Source organism: Vanacampus margaritifer, chromosome 4, assembly GCF_051991255.1.
Source record: "Vanacampus margaritifer isolate UIUO_Vmar chromosome 4, RoL_Vmar_1.0, whole genome shotgun sequence".
Lineage (NCBI taxonomy): Eukaryota > Metazoa > Chordata > Actinopteri > Syngnathiformes > Syngnathidae > Vanacampus > Vanacampus margaritifer.
In genome coordinates, this window is record NC_135435.1 from 12,481,220 (window position 1) to 12,502,292 (window position 21,073).

General features: G+C 37.7%; 1 protein-coding gene across 6 annotated transcripts in view; it reads left to right on the forward strand.

Annotated features, from left to right (window-relative positions):
- The window catches only part of nhsb (Nance-Horan syndrome b (congenital cataracts and dental anomalies)), a 60,182-nt gene that overhangs the window by 23,386 nt on the left and 15,723 nt on the right, over positions 1 to 21,073 (forward strand). For 5 of the 6 annotated variants that reach the window (XM_077563696.1, XM_077563701.1, XM_077563698.1 and 2 more), the window contains exon 2: positions 20,854 to 21,006. In XM_077563696.1, the coding sequence (XP_077419822.1) occupies positions 20,854 to 21,006 (153 nt within the window). Of the gene's footprint in view, positions 1 to 16,467; positions 16,668 to 20,853; positions 21,007 to 21,073 lie in introns of those variants that run through there. The other variant, XM_077563702.1, reaches the window with a different exon arrangement.

The window sequence follows — 21,073 nt, forward strand, 5'->3', positions numbered from 1 at the left end:
TTACAGTGAGGTGTGTGCATGTGTGCGCAATGCTGAGGGACAGAGTATGTCGCATGTGCGATGGGCCAGTGCGTAAGAGAAGAGCAATAAGGCCAGGATTCTTGGAGGAGACTCACTCTCACTGTCACATCAATCGGACGACAACATTGCACGCTCAACACTGCCGCCCTCTCTGTAACGACAACCATAGCATGCGTAGAAGAGGAGGAAGCAAGACCGTTTCTTTTTCATCTAACAATTTTAACCTTGAATTAAATAGTTTGCCATGTTCTGAAATATATTAGACATCTACAGAAGAAGACCTACTCCTGATTGATTTGCTTTCTTCTTACCTATTAAGTAATTTTTTAAAGTAATTTTGTTTTCTTTCAAAACTAAAATTCAACAACATAATTTACATACCGGTAAATTACTTTTTTTTTTTTTTTTCCAGGAGAGCTCAGTATTGTTCATACATCATCATTGCTCTCCTTTTTAAAAAAAAAAAAAAAATTAAAAAATATATATATTTTTAAATATATATACATATATATACAGTACATATACACACACACACACACACATATATATATATATATATATATATATATATATATATATATATATATATATATATATATATATATGTATATTTTTGTATGTGGGTGAGCATGTGCATGTGCGTGCGTGCGTGTGTGTGCGTGTGTGTGTATTCATCAGTTCACCTAAAGCCCATTAAAAAAAAATCCCATACTAATAATATAATATAATAATAAATTGCCAAATGCAGAAACATCAATGTAAGTTATCACGATGTAGTGGCTCTCGCTAACAGACAGAATTAAGTTACCAGAATTAGGTTAAAAGATTCTATATACGTAGACCATGTTTCTATAAATTTTGATATTTGGTTTTTATTTGAGGCAGATATTTTTTCCATTAAAATGTGATTTATGAGGAGGTTAGACCATTGGTCGATATCAAGAGTTTGTTTATTTTTCCAGTTAACAAGAATTGTTTTTTTAGCGATAGTAAGGACTACAAGTGTAGATTGAAATTGTTTATGTGGTAAGTCAGTTGTTGCTAGGTCACCTAGCAAACACAAGTTTGGAGATATACCGGTAAATTACTAATTTGTCGGTAATTTGCCTGCTCCGTTTTTATTTTAGTCTCTCTCATAGTAAACAAAACCCAAAGCGCATAAAACTCAAGCAAAACAAATGTTGTTATTTGATCGATTTTGTAGATATTATCACATCGTGCTAGCCTAGCTTAAATTGCTGACATGAGTTGTTATCAGTCTAGCAACTACAATGGCGTCTTTGACATTTGGGTGCAGTTGGCACGGAGGACGTGGGGGACATGTTCCCCTCAGTTTCATAATGACCACTATCCTTTTCATCTACTTTTGCCACGGCAAAAATCTCAGGTCAAACTAACGTTCCTCTCCCATCTGCTACAACTACTGATGCGTTTAAGGTACACAGAAAATGTCGGATTTTGTACCTCTGAGTCAGAATTTTAATCAACCATCTTCCTGAAGTCAGATCTCCAACTAGCAAGGCGGACTAATCTTACAAGGAAAACATAGAATTGATGCTATCTGCTAATCATGTAAACAAAATAGTTCAGTGTTTTCTTGTACTTTCACACGGCTGACAAACGCTAGGAGCGCGCGGCTCTGGCGTTACTATTGCGAGCAGCACGAGTCTTACCGCGCTGTGAAAAATGACACGTCGGCTCAATGTGAAGATAGAAGGAACATTAACACACATAGAAGACATTTTTTACACTACTAGGAATACTACTTGTGTTATTTAAAATGTACATTTCTTGCACATTTTACATAATCATTTCTATTTATGTAAATTTGTTGTTCATAATTGATTATTCAAGCACAAATGTTAAAACAAGTTTTTTGCGGCTGACAACAGTTTCATCATGTGTGATCGATTGTTTAGCCATTATTTCAATTAAGAATTTTACAATAGATTTTTTTCCCACATGCACGCACATATACACACAAACAAACACACACCCTCGGTCAATTTTTCATCCCACCCAGCTCCCCGCCCCACGCACAGGGGCTCGGGGGTGGCATGGGTTTGAAGTTCGAACCCCGAGTGAGTGGACAGTCCAGGCACATTATCGTGTGCCCCCCCCCCTTTTTTTTATACTTTGAGCACCTGCCCCTCCAAAGAGCTGTATCAAACCAAATTATACCAAATGAACCCTATTTTAGTTAACTACTATTACAAATATGCGCAATACTAATCTCACAATGAATATTTAATTCCCTGCTCAATAATATGGCACCTTCATCAATAGGGTCATTGTCAAAAGGACATGACGTGTTTGTGACAAAAGTGGTATTTACGCAAAAACTTGTCGCAGCGGACTTTATGAATGAGGAAATGAAATGTTGTGATGTTCATTGTGAAAAACCTGTGAAAAACCTGCAACCAACCAAGTTTGGTTCATGGAACATGTTACTACGGTAACTGAACGAGAGCTTAAGTGTCCTCTTTTTATGAAACAGGCTAGAGTTACCTCTTTGTCTCTGGTTTCAATTACCTCGCTTTCTGAAACGGAAAACGCAGAGTTTCCCACATTTCAGGGTTTCCTGACCCAGAGTTCTCACTAAACCTGCCTTGTGAAATAGACCCCTGGAATTTAACACTCGTCAAACTATTACATGTTCACCCTTACAGATATAAGCTGCATGGTCTTTTGTTCCGGACATTTGGCAACAGGCGTAAAAGAGGTGGAGACAGCCGTCTTAAAATGATGGTTTTCACCAAGGAAAATAGGGGTGTTCAAAAAATCGATTCGGCAATATATCGCGATATTACAGCGCACAATTCATGAAACAGATTGCAACCTGTTTATTAAATACAGTGGCTCACAGTTATAAGCCTGAAGTATAAGATAAATACATTTTCATACAAATCTTACAGTGTACATGTACAAGTTTACTGATGAGTATTTTCCAAATTTCAGTCAAAAAAAATCACCAAAATTGACTTAGAGATTTGTGTCAGGATTAATCGTATCGAATCGTGAGATTTTGCAATGTTTGCTATGACCCTTTTATGACCCCAAAAGAGTTGAAATGATCAGAAAAAGATTGTTTTTCTTGTTATTTTGCCAAATCTTTGTCGTTGCCATGGTAACGCAGTCATCGCTAAGCACTGCGGTGCCAATTAACAGATGCCATTTGGACACTGTATTTAAAGACGCAAAATCAGCCACTGCTTAATAGATCACATTGTGTGCGCTAAATTCATCCATTTGCATCTACTCCTCCCATTATTTAGCACGATTGGGTGGAAACACAATTCTGAATGTGTTAGTAATTCTGAAAGTTAGTAGAGCAGCTTTCACATCTGTTTGGGTGTACAATCAAGTCCGTGCCCATTTTTGGATGTACAAACATTTAGTAAATCAGGCTGTTGATGTTTTTATCGGGCATTGGAATTTAGTGAAAGACTCCAAAATATAATGGCAATGTATGAGTACTGCACCTATTCCTGGGAGGACCAAACATGGAAGTGCAGAAGAAAAAGACCCTGGAAGGCTCTTTTAAAACGAATATTGTGACTTTCCAAAGTGTGTAAAATACACCCGTTATCACAAATTTATGATCCATCTTCATTTTATATGCACTGCCGCATACACACATACACACGCGCGCGCGCGCACACAGCTCCAGGGTGTGCCCAGCATCAGCGCGAGTACTCTCTCTGCCTGCTCTCTTGCTCCCCGTGTCCTCATTGGTTCCTGCCAAATCTGGCCATCCAATCACATTAGGCGGAGCGAGTGTGTGCACAGACTTGCAAATAATCTGCGCTTTTACAATAACAGCACACAACCTGCACTGCCATCTCTCTACAGTATATCCTGCTTTGTTTTGTATGCGCGTATTCTTCTTCCTTTTATGAAAACATTGATGTTGAGTGCTGAATGTTGGTTAAGGGTCTCGAGGGGTCATGTTAGTTGTACGTCAACCTTAACTTTCCAAGTAAAAACTGTATACACTATGGTCTACCTTCCATAAACATATACTTATTTGTATATATAACATTATAGCATAAATAAGACACTACATTTTCAACATTGTGCACTAGTTTCTATTTGTGTCTATTTCTTGTTTTCCTGAGCCAGTGGTTCCGCTGAGTGGGGGCTTCTAAAGCTGTTGTGAATTATTAAGCAGAGGTGAATTATGGGGCTGCAGCGAGCGAGAGAGGGCGACAGAAAGAGCGAGAGCGAGAGAGAGAGAGAGAGAGAGAGAGAGAGAGAGAGAGAGAGAGAGGTCTGGACAAAAATAGGTCAACCTAGTTGTGGCAACCCAGGCAAGTAGAAATGATTCTCTCTCTGAGGAGGAGTTGTGTGTGTGTGTGCGTGCGCGTCGGGGAAGGTTGCATATTTTGTCAAGAGCTCACGAGCACTTATTCATAGCAGACAAACAAAGCTCCCGCCTGTAAGCCAGTCGTGTTGCGTGTATGTCAAAACATAAGAAGTACATCTCGTCCATAAAAGGAAGCTATTGTGGAAACGCAAACAATCATTATGAGTGTGACACAACAGTGCAGTGACTCACGAGTTCAATTTGTTCTGCTTGTAACTCCACTTGCTCGCATTTCAAATTAACATATCCAGTTCAAATGAATGGAAATCCTATGATGTCAAATCCTAATAGAACTTGATAAAAGACAATGTAAATAAAAAAATAAAAAAATAAATAAGGTTTCCAAAAGTGCAATTACTGTATTTTGGGACAAACCCAAAGTCACAACAACGGTAGTATTGTAAGATTCAAGTAAAGTTCACTAAAGTTACTAATAACAAAGTCAAACTCGTTCTTTGAAAACGGCAAGTATTAAAGATATTCCTTAAACGAATGAAGGATTATTTTACAGTATGTCTATCAGGAGTCGTCATAACAATGCATCTTGAGCTTTGTGTTCGTTTTGTTGACGTTCTGTTTACGAGGCTACTTATGAATTATTGGTTCTGAAATAGTGGATGTGTACTTGACATCACTGGCACTCAAAGCCGTTAATCCTTGATGCTCATTAAAATGGTCCCCTGAGATTAGTCATGTGATTTCACATGAAAGTTTTGTTTGACTTTTGATGACTGCGGCATGTTTTGTAGACAACCAGTCAGATTCAATTCATTTGATTTCCAAATGAACAGTCTTGGTTGTTATCCAACCTTTAAAAAAGTCACAGCAAGATTAAGGTGTTCACATGGAATTTAAAAGTTTGGTTTCAATCAATGGTAATTGGTAATGGTTTACTTTTTTTTCTGTTTTGTTTTGTTTGTTGTGCATACAAGCATACTAACTGTGTTTTTGGAGTAATTAATCACAGACAAAAAATTCCCAGGACCAAAATTCTAATTACGATTAAAAAAATGGCATTCCTTCACGTTAAAGGGTGACAAAATCTAAAAAAGAAATTGCTTATAGAGTCCGTCAGAGAAAGTAAACAAATAATTAATAGCAAAACAAATATGAATTAGGCTTACATTTAATGTGCAAATCTCAAATCACAATTAAAAATCAGCACACCCTGATGTAAAATTGTGCAAAAAATATATATATACTGCTGATATTTTCAATGAAAACATTACAACTGGCATTTAGTTTTGTGTTCTGTAATTCATTCAAATATTTGTGACTAAGGATTAATTTGCCTTTACTGATTCTGTTTACAACCAAATTAGTTAGATTGATCATTAAGCTTAGATTAATCAGATCTCAAAATGAACACTCAGCACTCAAACAACAAAAAAGCATTGCTAATAAATTGGATTGAATAGTTAATGCATGGACAATATTTCCATTTTCCAGTTTGTGCAATGTCCTTGTACAAATGTCTTCTCTTTTGCATACCACGTATCCATTTCCTATACCAACAATTGCTGTTGAAACATTAAACATTCCTCCCATGTGGCTCTAATAAAATATTTGTTATAGTATAAATATTCATCATTATATTACTATAATATAATTTTAACCTTGTAGGCCCCTTGACACATGCGGTAATTTCCTGATTCATTTCTGGTTTCAGTACTGTGTAGCATTATTGTGTATTATTTTCTCTAAACAAATGTATTAATAATGTTATTAATTCAAAGATGATTACTCGCCACGGTAATGCACTTCCAGCCAGACACGTGACTGTATGTGTACTGTATCACCCAAGCACTTACTTTCAGCGCCACATGTACAATAGCATAACAAAGAGCATGGGTTTGTCGTCTTTCTCTTGTTACAACTATCCTCCCTTTGTGGTAACAATTTTTTTTTTTTGCTGCCATGGGAACAATGATTAGTGAGTTATGCTATATTGGCACCATATGCAAAGCAACCGTTTGGCTTGGCATCATGTTGAGCCACATTAGCTTGCCAGCCGTAGCGCAATTTGGACATTTGCTTGTAACGCTAAGCAGTGAACACAGAATGGGATACAAAGACTGTAGACGGACTGTAAGCGTTACCATGATCGCCTGGTAGGGTCCAAACTCTTCCAAGTTTGGTTCCTCTGAGGCAAATTCATACCTTCTATACCTTCTAACACCCCTATGGAACAGCTATGCTAATTTCCCCTAGCCTGTCCATGGCGTTTGGCTATTGAGTAATTCAACAAATTATAATAGCTAGGCTGCTAGTAGATGCTTACTATCCATTTGCTGTAAAAAGAGCTCATCTCTGCCATTTATCAATGGTCATCTCGGCTATGTATGAATTTGCTCCACATTTCACACAGTAGAACTGTGATGGTCAAAATAAATAACAATAAAAAAACAGCATTCAAGATTTTCCCCTTATTTTCTCGAATCACTCTGCCTTGGTCATATGACATAGTAGGGTTTCTTTAATAGTACATTTTAGCTTTGGATTTTGCCACCCATAAGTAGCTGCTTTGTTTATTTCTGTATTTACTTATTAATTTTTGTTTCACAAATTTGGAACTCGGTCAAAAGATTTGGCTCTGAAACACCAAAATGTCTTGAAACTGTCTGTCTGATAGTAGGTCATAAATATTGTTAGGACGCTTGTGACTGCACTTCGACAATTGATGACCTCAGAGCCAGTCTAATTAGATCTTAAGAAGAAAAAAAAAAAGCTTATCGAGAGGCTGTCGCAAATACATCAAACACTCCTTTGATTGTTTCCTGTGAAGACAGGCTGCTAAATGCATTTCTATATAATCTGCTTGCTCCTGTGGCTGCTATTTACATCATAATCCCACAAGTGCTATATTGCAGCACAGTTGAGCGGTTCAACAAGAGTTCAGAACAAGAAGGAACACTTACTGGCTGATCTTGTGATTTTACTCCTTTTGTTTCCTTTTTCTTTTTTAATAAACCTTTACTGTTCATTTTCCATGCACAATTACTGTAACATGTTCTGGGTCAATTTCGAATATCCTCAGAATAATGGTCTATACCAAATTATGGACTCCAGATCTTTTCAAGGTGTATTAATAGTCCGTTTAACATTAATAAACGGATGATGCATCCTTAATCAATGTTTCGGTCAAAAGGGGAAGTGTATTCTCATCTGCTATTTTGCAGGTACAGCAGAACCTCAATTTAACAGACTAATTGGGGCAAGGGCTCGTCCGTCAGAGCTGATCAAAGTACTTTTTTTTTTTCACAAAAAAACTGAGACGTGTACACTACTGATGCCAGTAAAAACGACACCCATTGATACAAATTGGTTGATGACTCCATGGTGGATGCTAAGCTAATATATCCTATATGCTCCATTGTTTCTCCCCCTGCTAACATGGCTGCCTCATCTGTCCATACATTGTTTTTGATGGTAAAGTTGCCTCTGCCAACATGGTCGCCACATTGACATACTTTTATTATATATCTTTGTATGACCTTTGTTTCCTGTATTTAGTATGTAAGATCATTCTTGCGCTATTTTGCTCACTTTTCCGAGATTTCACCAGGACACCTCGTTAAGACCAGCAGGTGCCTGTTTCTCTGGGAAACTCTGCAAATGTGGTGGGAACACAAAACAGTTCTTGGCACTGTTTCAAGCTCCACTTTAAATAATTGTTAGAAGTATTCCAAAAATAAAAACGTTTGTGGCATTTCCGTTTTTAAGATTCCCACCATTGCCACTAATTTCCTTAATTAACACACAGGTAAATCTAAAGTCCAGGGTCAAATTTGAACTGACAATCGCATTTTTGTGTATTTTAAATCAAATTTCAGGGTGAACCAATGACATTTCTGGTGTTTGTAGCGCTGTCAAATTTGACCCGAAAAGGGAAATTATCAGCATAAATATACTGTAGGTTGACTGCAACAATTCCAGCAGTTGACATGGAAAAGTCGAGAGGTGTTGCCACACCTGATGATTGTGTGTGTGTAATTGTGGGCATGAGCGTGATGGATGGATTGCGCAAATTGCATCACAGCATGCATTTACGTACTTTAGTGTGACTGAAAGCCTACAAATGCACCTGTGCGTTAACAGCGTATACGTAGGCTATTCCACAGAATTGAGGTCATTTGCTGGCTGGAACTCTCTCAAAAAAATAAACGGAGATTTCCATCTTCTGTCACCTTTGAATTTGTAAATAAACATATTGGACTACTCAAAATGTTTTTATTCATAACTTAAGCAACTTTATTTGTCATTGTTTTATTGTACTGAAACTCCTCATAGCAAGTTATAGAACAGTAGTGATTTTATTTATTTTTTGCTTAGATTTAACAAATACATGAAATATAGCCACATGACATTTACACTACACAAATTAGAGATACAATAACCCAAAATAAAATAAAATAAATAAATAACATCAAAAACTAATTTAGGTTACAGAGAGATTTTAATCACCCAGGTCGTGTAGTATACGGTATCCTTAAATAAATAGAAAATAAATGAGTGAACTCACTTATGGCCTACCCATTGGCTGCAGAGGATGTGAACAATGCAATATATGGACTTGTTGAATATTCTCAAATTTTAGAGGGGGTCATGTGTTAGTTGAGTGAAAATGACTAAAATGTGAATTGAAACTTTATTTATGTATATATTTAAAAAAAATGAGCTCAAAGTATAAATATTCTCAACAAAAATATAAACACAACACTTCTGTTTTTGCTCCCATTTTTAATGACATGAACGTAAAGCTCTAAAACTTTTTCCACATACACAATATCACCATTTCACTAAAAAATTGTTCACAAACCAGTCTAAATCTGTGATAGTGAGCACTTCTCCTTTGCCGCGATAATCCATCCAACCTCACAGGTGTGCCATATCAAGATGCTGATTAGACACCATGATTAGTGCACAGGTGTGCCTTAGACTGCCCACAATAAAAGGCCACTCTGAAAGGTGCAGTTCTTGTTTTATTACTGCAGTCTTTGCAGTCAATACTAACTGGTGACTCAGAAAACCAGCACCAGTCAGTACTGACTGGTTTTCTGAGTCTTGACCCAACTTAGAGTCTAAAAATTGGGGTCATTTTGCATAAAACAACCCATAAAGTTGGGTCAAATTGAGTGGATCGTTCCCATTTTTTATCCATAATTGGGTTCTTTTTTATCCAACTGTGTACAGTTCATATACACACATGCAAGACTACAGTTATTATTGATGTGACCTACAGCTATTAACTGTATACAACTTTTGATTTCTTTATGTTCTTTTTCATTTCATATTTTTTATTCAAAACACATTAAAAATATATATATTTCGGGGGGCTCCATTCATTCCATTAGTCAAGGAACAAATTCAACTGGATAGTCAATGTAGCACATCTGTCGCATCCGAACGCGGCGAAATGCACTCGTGTGTTATCTGTGTGTACGCACGTCTGCGAGGGGTGATGAGGTTTATATGTGTGTATGTAGGAAAATGTGAGCGAGCGCAAGAAGGCGGGGCGAGCGAGGAGAAGCATGACCTACATTTGGCAAAGCTCATCGTATGAGCATGAAACTGCCTAACATCACCCCAGAGCTCCTCAGCATGGAGGCACGTGATTGGCTGCTTTCAGCTCCAGCCTGACAACAGCACTGGCATCACCCTGGGGGGTGGGGGCAGGGGGGGTAAAGATGTGGATATGGGGCGGAGACACATACATTAAAAAATAAATAAAAATGGAGAAAAAAAGGACAAGGTCAGGGTGACACTTGTGTGTAAACATTTGTATTGTTGACATTTTATTCCCACATTGCGAGTGGCAAGCAATGGAATTTTGGTCAAGGTTATCAAGTGGTAAAGATAAGATAAGGAATGAATCGTCCTACAAGCAAATGATGTGTTTGTCACGTCAAGTATAGTTTTCTTGTGTGTAATACTTCTGATTAGTAGTATTGTGATGGTTTTGGAGGGAGGGGTCTGCAAAGGAGTGACTGACGGATGCTGACTTTAGTGTAGCAAACAGTCACAATACAGAGCCAATTTGTATCACAACACCTCTGCAGCTGGCAAAGACACAAGTGGGCACACACACACACACACACACACACACACACACACGCACACACTTTGACAATGTGCCTCCGCCTTTCTCGTTCCCAGAGATCCCCAGGCACAAGGCATTGTGGGATTCTCTCTGGCAAGGCTCGGGCTCTTCACAGCTTTAATCTTTAAGTTGTTTCCATAGAAACGATATGTTCACTCACGAACTGTCAGATGGCTTCTAAAGCAAGACGTATGCAAGGGAATGTCCTCAGTGAACACCCGCCCTTGTCCAAGCCAATAATAAAGAGAACATCTCAGTCACTGTACAGACGCATTGATCTCGATTATAAATAATAAGGAGTAAGTATTGAGCATGCGGCACGCAGTACTTCAATTATTAATTTCCTTATTCCTGGAGTCAGATTTTTTTTTTTCTGCCGCAATCCAAGCTAATTTATATGCTGTGCATTTTCTGGTTTGTTGAGGACACTTGGAGCCCTGCTAGGGTTATCTAAGGTAGCCCCCACCCCTCTGCATCGCATCAAGCGTACAGTGAACCCCCACTATGTCGCGGTTCATCATTCGCGTCCCTGCTTTCTTGCACATTTTTTCTTTTTTTGCAAACGTTGTATTTACACTATACAGACAAGCCCAAATTTAGACTTGCATGCCTTCAGTTGCCTTTTTTTTCCTATCTGAGCAGGATGACCTGGAAGAACAATAAGGAGAGTTAGTTGTTTTTTTTTACTTTGAAAAGTGCTTAAGGAAAGAAAAAAAAGGTTGTTGATCCTTCATGGCAACAATATTTAAAGCAACAGGCCACCGATGAAGATTACCGACTCCACACAAAGAAACTCGAGTTACAGAAGTTAAAGAAAATAAAACACTTAGGGTGAAAAAGTGCAAAATAATAAATAAAATAATCAATTCAAAAACACATGGAAACTATAAAATGAGATATAGCTACATGTCATATGGATTAAAATACATCATAATACATGCTGAATAAAAGGTTCCTAAAAGGCTAAAAACAAGTGCAGCCCAGTGTTAATTTTAAAAATAAATTTTAATTTAGTTGTAGTCTTTTAACCAAAATTAATTAAAGTTTTAGTCATAATTTAATCATCTGCTTGTATTTGAGTTTTAATCCGATATTAGTTGATGAAAAATAAAGAGCAATTTTTATACAGAAAATGATAACACATGTAACTGTACTTTAACACGCAAGACACATTTAACACAACATTGTCTTTATTAAACTTTGTTTAACTTTGTTCCAATGGAACATCTTGAACTGACAATAATATGCCGTCTTAAAGCTTAGTTTTTATCTAAATAAAAAAAGTGCATATTTGCCCAAGATTAATATTACAGATGCCCAATTAATATAAATAAACATGTTTGAACATTAAATAAAGTGCCGTGAACAGTTTATTTTCTCCCACCTGCATTCTATTCATTCTTCTGATTGGATTTTGTGAATTTTCGTGACTGTGTTGTTTTCGTTTTCATTTTAGTCATTGACAAAATTGTCAATTTTGGTTCGTCATTGTCTCAATGAATGGCTTCTATTTTAGTTTTTGTTTCAATTTCATCTGAAAAAAAAATTCTGTGACAAACAAATATGACAAACATTTTTCGTCTATGAAATTATCACTGTTGCAGCGATCATGTGCACTATCCCTCCCTAACTTTTTAAATGATGGGAGTGGAATGAATAAGCCAAGTTTTATTGTTGCAGAGATAGAAAATTTCAAATAGAAACCACCCAAAAAAGTTCGGGAACAAACATATTAAATAATATTAAAGCTCAAAGTGCGGGTGGTGGTACGCATGGTGAGCAGGGAGCGAAAACGATGTTAGACATCCTAATCATTACTTTAGTAGCCATTAATTTAGGCCATAAGAACATAAAATGTCAACCTCACAATTGAGACTATTGGGGGCAGTGAATTAACACATCAACATAAGTTTCGCCTTTTGAGTGATTCTCACTGTTGGCGACAACCTGAACAAAATAAATACAAGCGTGCGAATACAAAAAGTGTAGATTCTGAATTGCAATATAAGATCCATTTAATACTATTTTTATTAACTCACACACAGAGTTCACACACACACATGTACACACATGTACACACACACAATGACCAGCAGTATGAGTCTTCCCCCAAAGACAAGCACGAGTCACCCATTCGCTGCCTATGTGCCCGTTTCCATGGAGACACGCAGTTAAAAATAACATAGGCGATGGCTTGTTTTGTTCCATTCCCGCAACACAGCTGATACAGTGTCAAACAAACGCAATGTATCATAACTTATATAGCCCAATTTGACCCCATTTGCTCACCACTGCTTTGAGACACTAACATGTTTCAGTGCGACAGTTTTGTTTATCAACAGACTTCAAATGGACTCACTCAGGAGTTAACTATTTAAAATCTGTGCGTGAAGAAGGTAAAATTTGCATTTTTTTTTTGTCCTTATGGGAGAAGAGAGAGAGGGGGGTTTTCTTAAGTGGAAGACGAGGCATTGGCCACTATGTGTTTCCCCACTTTTACTAATCCAAGGCACATTTGGGAAAAAAAAATCAAACAAACAACAACAACAATGTGTTCATTATTTAAACTTTATCCTTAATAGGTGTAATATGTTGTCTCACTAGGGGGCAGTAGCCTACAAGATTTTTCAGGTGTGGAAGCAGGGTAATCCCTCAGACATCTAAACTGTCGTTATTTTGATGATAATTTCCCCGACTTGCCAAACTCGTTGTGATGTAACAGTGATTTAAAAAAAAAAAAAAAAAAAGGCTTATGGTGGACACTGTGATTCACCCCTTCGAACAAACACAGACAGGCCATAAACATGAATATAAATGAGCGTTTCAGTCGCGCACACTTGTTATGCCAGAAATGATTTGCAGGTCAGAGGGGTTGTGGAAGGGGGCCACGAGACAATAGTGCAGGTGTGCAGCACAGGAAAAGGGATGGGTAGGGAGAAATGGATACACAGAAACATTATGAATATGGATGCAGAGAAGTACAAAGGAGCATCAGGGCCACACTGAAAGGAGAAAAAAAAATCATGAGATTAAAGTTGAAATTTAACGAGGGGGAGACATTTCTATCTGGTAACATTATTTAATTAAAGAGGATATATAATGATTTTTCCCCCCCCATTCATGTTTCACAATGATGTCACGCGTAATTTCTCGACAACCACGTTGAGGTCGTTTGGCCAGGGCATGAACGATTGAGAAAACGGGGAAAATGGCTTCAATGATCATTTTATTCTTTTTTCCTACCGTAGTTTGAACATGTTAGTCGGAAAGAAGATGTTGGCTAAAGTACATGGAAGGGAGACGAAATGCTGGCCGTAAATATGTTTAAAAATAGATGTGGTGTAAATTCAGACATATTTAATATGATCATGGAGGGACTGGCTAATTAATTGTCTTTTCTGTTGCTTGGATTAATGGTACAAAAATTATTTTTGGATGGCGATAATAAGCTGTAGCGCTTAAATTAGCAAGCAGTCTAGCCGTTATGTTTTACTAAATGAATCAAAGACAACCCAACCAAACATTTGATGTCGGACAGTCGGGTTGGAAAATGTCTTGCAAGTTTTTGTCATCATTTCATTTTAGGTCAGCAGAAAGCAGCACTTGTCTTTTGCCAGCCAGCCGGCCGCGACTACGCCTCCCCCCGCACACACACACACACACTTTTGTTTACAAACATTGAGAAACATTTTACAGTATATCATTATTCTCTATTGTTGTACCTGCCTACCCATCTCACGCGTAAATCTTTGGTGAATACCTATTTCTGAAAATATGCCTGTAAGCAATATTCTGAATTTTGTGACAATATAAAGTAGGTTGGGTGGAGATCAGCCATTTTCAAGCAATGGACTCCCCCAATTTCTTTTCTTCACTTCACTTCCCCTCACACAATGGCAGCTTTATTCTTCAATGAGAATATAGATGTCTCGAAGCACCACCTGTTTACTCGAAAATCTACTTTTTTTTTCTCCTAACGTTACTAGAGCTTGGTTTCTATTTTTTTTCCCCTTTTCAGAATGGACCTGATATGTTTATTTTTATGGTTCATTTAATTCATCAAGCAATTCTAGACATGCAGGAAGGTGTGCTAAACCTTATTTAGTGGTAATTGTGTAATCCTAAACTCACTGGTTGAAAAAACAAAACATGCAATGTGGTTGTTGACACTTTGCTACAGCGTAGTAGTGCACAAAGTAAACAGCGTGTTTTGTGTGCAATGCGAAGTTTCTGTTCCCTCAAAACATAGCCATTAATGTCGAAACCGCTGGACACTAAAGTGATTATTAGCCATTTTAGCCATTAGCAATTATCCATTTTCCATCCCCATGGCATGTGACTCATAAGTGTTACAAAGTGTGACTACGGAGAAGGATGCTGAATTTGGTGTCAACAATCAATAGAATACCTCAACACACAGTCACTAATGTCCCAACCACTGGCAACAAAAGTGACTACACCACTGAAGTGAAAATGTCTACATTGGGCCCAATTAGCCATTTTCCATCCCCCATGTCATGTAACTAATTAGTGTCACAACGTTTCAGGTGTGAAGGCAGTAACTGAACACATAAACATTAACATCCAAACTGCTGGAAACAAGTGACACATCTAAACCAAAACGTCCAAATTGAACGCAATTAGCTATTTCCCCTCCCCCTGTCATGTGACTCATAAGTGTTAAAAGGTCTCAGGTGTGAATAGGGAGCAGATGTGTTAAATTGGGTGTAATTGGTCAACAAAATGACTCAACACAGCCATTAATGTTTCCCCCAAAAATTTGAGTGAAAATGTCCAAATTGGGCCCAGTTTCTAAATTTTATTTACGGTGTCATGTGACTTATTTGGTGTAAATGCCAAACAGCTGTTTTTAAGATGGTGTATCACTAAAAACAAAATAAACCTTGTTTTTTTTAACCACATTAATCAAGTCCCTAGTTGTAGTCAGCAGGTCTGTTCTAAAAATGTAACACCAGGGCAGTGATCATTATATGATAATATTTGTGGAGATTTATAGACATAAAGTTGATCATATTGATATTTATTTGTTGTCATACCTAAATAATGAACATGATCAGCACGTGCCGGCATATCATACACAAAATTCTAAGTAAGTTTTGCAAATTTGCTATTGCACAATTGTGTATGAAACGGGAAGCCCTCCACGTTAATCAGTCTCCAAGTGGCTCTCAAGTTCATAAAGGTTGATGACCCCTCGTCTACACTGTCATTCTTATTTTATGGTATCTTCATTGTAAAAACAAAAAGAAAAAAATAAGTATTTTTCAATTTTTTTTATATATATATCTCAGCAATCTGTGGTCGAAAACTCAAAATTCCTCAAATTAACTGCCAACAGTACAAAATGCACTCCAAAATCAATGACAGCCAGAGCTCCAGATTACAGCAGATTACGGGCAGGGTCCTTTTTCCTTCTCTGCTTGTGAAAGATGTCTCCTTTTTCACATCACTGAGATCTGAATGGCCTTGTGTTGGAATGACTGATGTTTTTTACAACAACGAAAGTGAGTGGCTGTTTCACACACGAACATACTTCGACTGTCACTTACTGCATGCAGGCATGCGATACACTTTCGCAGCATGTGGCGGATTAATGCATTAATACTTTGGAGCTGACTACCCTCCACCCCGCCACCCCCTTCCACATATTACAGCATCATGAGGAGATTACGGTCAGGGACAGGCCATGCCCAGGCGGGACCCTACCATTGCATTCAAATGATGAGGGGGGTGCTTCACTTGAAAAACAGCTCCAAGCGAAGCATCTGTGACGGAACATCGTTCCTTTTAAGTACAAAGTCATTTCCGGCAAAAACAAAATGATTTCCACTTCTCCACTGGATAAAGCAAGCAGAAATATTTTCAGGCCATTGTTGGGCCATCTGATGAGGGAGGGGAAAGAAGGGACAGCAGGTGGGCGGGTGAGGCGGTGGAGGGGGAGGTTGTGTGACTACAGATGTTGGCCGTCTAAATGTTTCGTTTTACACAGAAATATTTTTAGCTGAGTTTGCGAGAGACACTCGAGAGCCGCAACATACAAGAGAAAGGGATGAGCGGCAAACAAAGAAAGAAAACAGGGAAAAGGGGGAAGCAGTGAACAGCTGCTAATCATGGCTTTGGCTTGTCTCGGGATTGGCTGCGCCCCCGTGCCATCGAAAGGTAGGGTTAAAAATGACTTATTCAATAACTTGTATAAAAATATCATTTGAGTCTGTTTCCTGGAATAGGAATGTGAATCAGTGGAAGGAAATATTCTGTCATCAAATCTGGTTTGAAATTGAATGTAGTAATTTGACAGCAACAGTTTTAAGATTACTTAAAACTACCATTAAAGTCATTCTGTGGCCCTGAAATTTGCGGACTTTTCCCAATGTGACCAAAATAAACAAAAAATTAAAATGTTTAAAAATGTCATTCTCTTGTATGGTTACTACTAAGTTTGTCTACATTAAGGCTGTTGCAGGTCAAAATTGACACGTGTTTACAAAAATGGTTTGAACATTTACCAGTTTGTGCTCAATCAAGAAAAATGGTAATAATCCTAATCTTGAAAATGTAAAACTACGCATAGCATAAATGTGGGTGTTTCTATGGAACAGTGGTAATGGTGTGAAACAGTCCAGAGATGGATCTGTGGCGAGTTCACCACATTTTCACAGGTTCCTGCAGAAACATGCACCTGTCTTTGAAGTCAGGGGGGAATCTTGAAACAAAAAAAAACGTAAAACAGCATGCATACACAGCAAAATCGCCAGTGTTAGATTAACACTGAGAGTGTTAGATCTAACACTAGAAAAGTGTTTATGTGTCCACACCAATGAGTGTATATCGTACCCTTTTTAAAGTGTTACTTTTTTCACCCTTTACCGGTGCAACTTCAACACTGTTTGGTGTTAAAAATCCCTTTTTAATCACTGTTAAACACTGAGTAGTGTTGAAAGTACTCTACACTAGTGTCAGTGTTAAACATTTAATTCTGCCAAAATACACTTGACGTTGGTGTTTAAACATTTACTGTATGAGTGTATTGCACTAATGTCAGTGTTAAAAATTGACTCCGACTACACTTTACTCTAGTAAATGGTATTTCATTGATATAACATTTTTCCTAATTAAAAGACCCTCAAAGTGCTTTTTACATCTTGACTACTGATAGCACGGCATCAGGAGCAACTGGGGGTTCAATATCTTACTCAAGCATACTTTGACATAGTCACATTGGCCTGGGATTGAACCCACGCTCTCTGGCTTGTGAGACGACCACTGAACCGCATTGCCCCAACAACTAGATGTATCGCTATCAAAATGTCAACAGTGTGCTGGAAATTTGGAAAGTCTCCACCGGAAATGAGGGTGTGCTCAATTTAACACTCAAGGTAGTGCTCTTTAGGTTATATCCAAAATCCATCCCAACACTCAAAGAAATTTACTCCGACAATGTAACTTTTTATGCTAAATAACACTACTTACTGCATATTTGATCGATCACACATGTGCACTGGAAATGTAATATTGACAGATTTGCTGTGTACTAAAACATGAGGAACTAAAACTTTAAATACATCTGTAATACCTAGACATTTATTAGCAGGATCTTCTTGAACCGGGTCAAAATTGACCTAAACTATGCGTAAGGGTTAAATTAAACACAGCATTGATTGTCTTTGTGCAACAGGTTCTACACAGTTTGGAACAAGCAGCCATCAGAAGCAATCAAGAGCACCGAGACAGACTATGATGTGATTGATCTTCAGCTTTTGCTCTCGTCTTCACAAGAAGTGACCTAGTGGTCCTTCCAGTAAACTTGTGACCACAACTTTATGTAACAGAAATCTATGACAAGGTTTTGCACTTTGCGCTATAGAGTGCTGCTTGACCCAGATACACACTAATACGTCATCGCTTAATGACTTCTATTCACCATCATCTTGACTTGTCTCAATCCAACTCGGTACAAGTTTCTATTTATATGCTGGTGATGACTCACAGGTCTATTTCTTGTCAGACAACAGAGCAACTCAATAAAACACAATCCTGTTTTACAGATGTTAAAAATCAGTGCAATGAAGTACTAGTGGTTTAAATTTCATGATGAACCATCCATCCATTATCAACCAAAATGCTTATTTAAAAAAATAAAAATAAATCATCTCAAATTTAATCTCAAATTTCCAGTTTAAGGGAAGCAAAGATATCATTTTATGCTGCCAAAGGTTTGCAAATGAGTTTTGAAAATCACCCAACAACTTGTGCATCTATTGTGACATGAGGCAGAGTAATTGTGGGCATGTGTAATTGTGATGCAGAGTATGCTAACTCGCGCTCCCATTTAATCATCCCAGATGGCCCTAGATGATCCTATAATGCAGTCGTGTGCGCCTTTAGACAAAATGTTACACAGGCACTGAGGTGAAGTCAATGTTGGCCTGACTGATCTGCTGCAGCGACACACTTCGGCACCGAAATGGTACAAAAACGGATGCCTATGAGAACAGCCGGTCAAGTTTGATGTTAAAATGACACCGAATCATAACATCTGCTTGGCATTTGAGACAGAGGGCTTGGACCACATGAGTTTTTAGCGAGTGCAGTTGTTTGTATGTGTCCACATTATGGACATACTTCCTTGACACCAATTACAACTTTCTTATTAGTTAGGGTTGTGGTGCCATCCTGGTGTTACAGAAAGAGCTCCCAAAAATTTGGTATAAAGAGATTAAATGTTCAATGAATCACTAAGGATAGGTTTCATTGGGGGGGTTGAGACAACACATATTGAATTGAAATGTTTGTTGTCACATATGCAAAGAATGGGTCAATGAAAAATGCACCTCTGGCAACTCAGTTTACGTATGCCAGAATTGTTCTTCAGTCAAGAGAGTCTGAAGAGTGAGGAAATTAATTTCCCATCTTCTGTTTCATTGTTTAAAAATGGATTTTCCTGTTGTTGGAACTACAGTATGTCCACATGTCAGGACTGGTTTAAATTTCATGATGAACCACCCATCCATTATCAACCAAAATGCTTATTTAAAAAAAATAAAAATAAAAAATAAAAAATCATCTCAAATTGAATCTTAAATTTCCAGTTTAAGGGAAGCAAAACAGGCATTTGAGGCTAAGAGCTATGACCTACAGTATATGCTAGCAGTTCCTAAGGACTTTAATCTATTACATAATATTATATGTTAAAGTTTGCTCAATGACTATAGTACATTTTCAAGATCAATGATACACAGTTTCTCTGGCTGTTAAAAAACAAACAAAACAGGAGAACAAGGATAAATTTGTCCTTGTTTTGTTAGTTGCGAAATCCAATATGACATCTTACTCCATATAGTGTGACAACTTAACCGTTGGTGGGGCAACATGTCACATGTTCACTGCCTCTAGTTGTTGGCTTATAACTGTGCACTGACACAAAGTATGAAAATGACATGAATAACAACACATTAGTACATAATATTAGTTTTCTTGCGATATTGAGAGATTGTCTTAGCAATTGTGATTATCTATTCAATGAAAAGTGTACTCATTAAATTAAAAGCTAATAAAGTAATAATATATTGCCCTAATGTTTTAAACAAAGCACATTCAATAAAATAATAAATTAAGTTTAAAACCTTTTTTTATTTATTTATTTTTGGGTTATTTGTTTCATAGTCTGAACTCATTTCAATTCAAATTACCTTTACTTGTAGCTTAAGTATTTCCTGTACAAGTCCACATTTTCTTTTGGGGCTTCTGTATCTCAATCTAGAAAGAGATTATTCCCAATATAGAAAGTCTTCCTTGATCAGTCCTCTTCTGAATTAATGCTTTGAGTCTTTTTAACGGGAGAATGATCTTTCCACAGACACTGACAGTAAATGCGAGTTAACTTTGTCACCTTTTTTTTTTCGTGATGGGATTTACTTTTACTTGATTGTTGATGGCGCTGACAACATGATGCAGATGAATCTTTGAGTAGCACGAGGAAATACTGTATATCTTCTAAGAGAAAATTAAAAGTATTTTTCTTAGTAATGAAATGTACATGTAGTAGTGCTTCTCAAAGACGTATTGGTACAACTATATGCCGTACACGGTGGAATTTTTGCTGTAGAGGCAGAAGATAACATGAAAGTGGCACTGAGAAATCAATGTATTCAAGTTAGCCGGTCTTTGTGAATGGCAACATAAGATGGCCGCCACTGACTTCACTTGCCCCAAAGGCGAGTAAGCGCCATTGACCATCGACCAAGTCTGTGTTACGTGAGCCTGTGTGCTCTCGTCTACCCTCTGCTCTCAAGTTGCTCACAGTTTTTCTTTATGTTTCCCAACCTCTTTTGTCTCATTTTTTCAGCGGTGTCAAACTTGGATATAGAGAGCAAGCTGTCGGTTCACTATCAGGCCTCATGGCACCAACAACACAACGTGTTCCATCCATGCAGCCGACCACCATGTCTGGAGGAACTGCACAAAAACGCTCAGCTCAGCCTCCGAGCCCTGCACAGAGGTGACAACTATTGTGGCCTGGATTTCCGTTATGGCCATTTGGATGCACATTTTCACACGGGCATGTT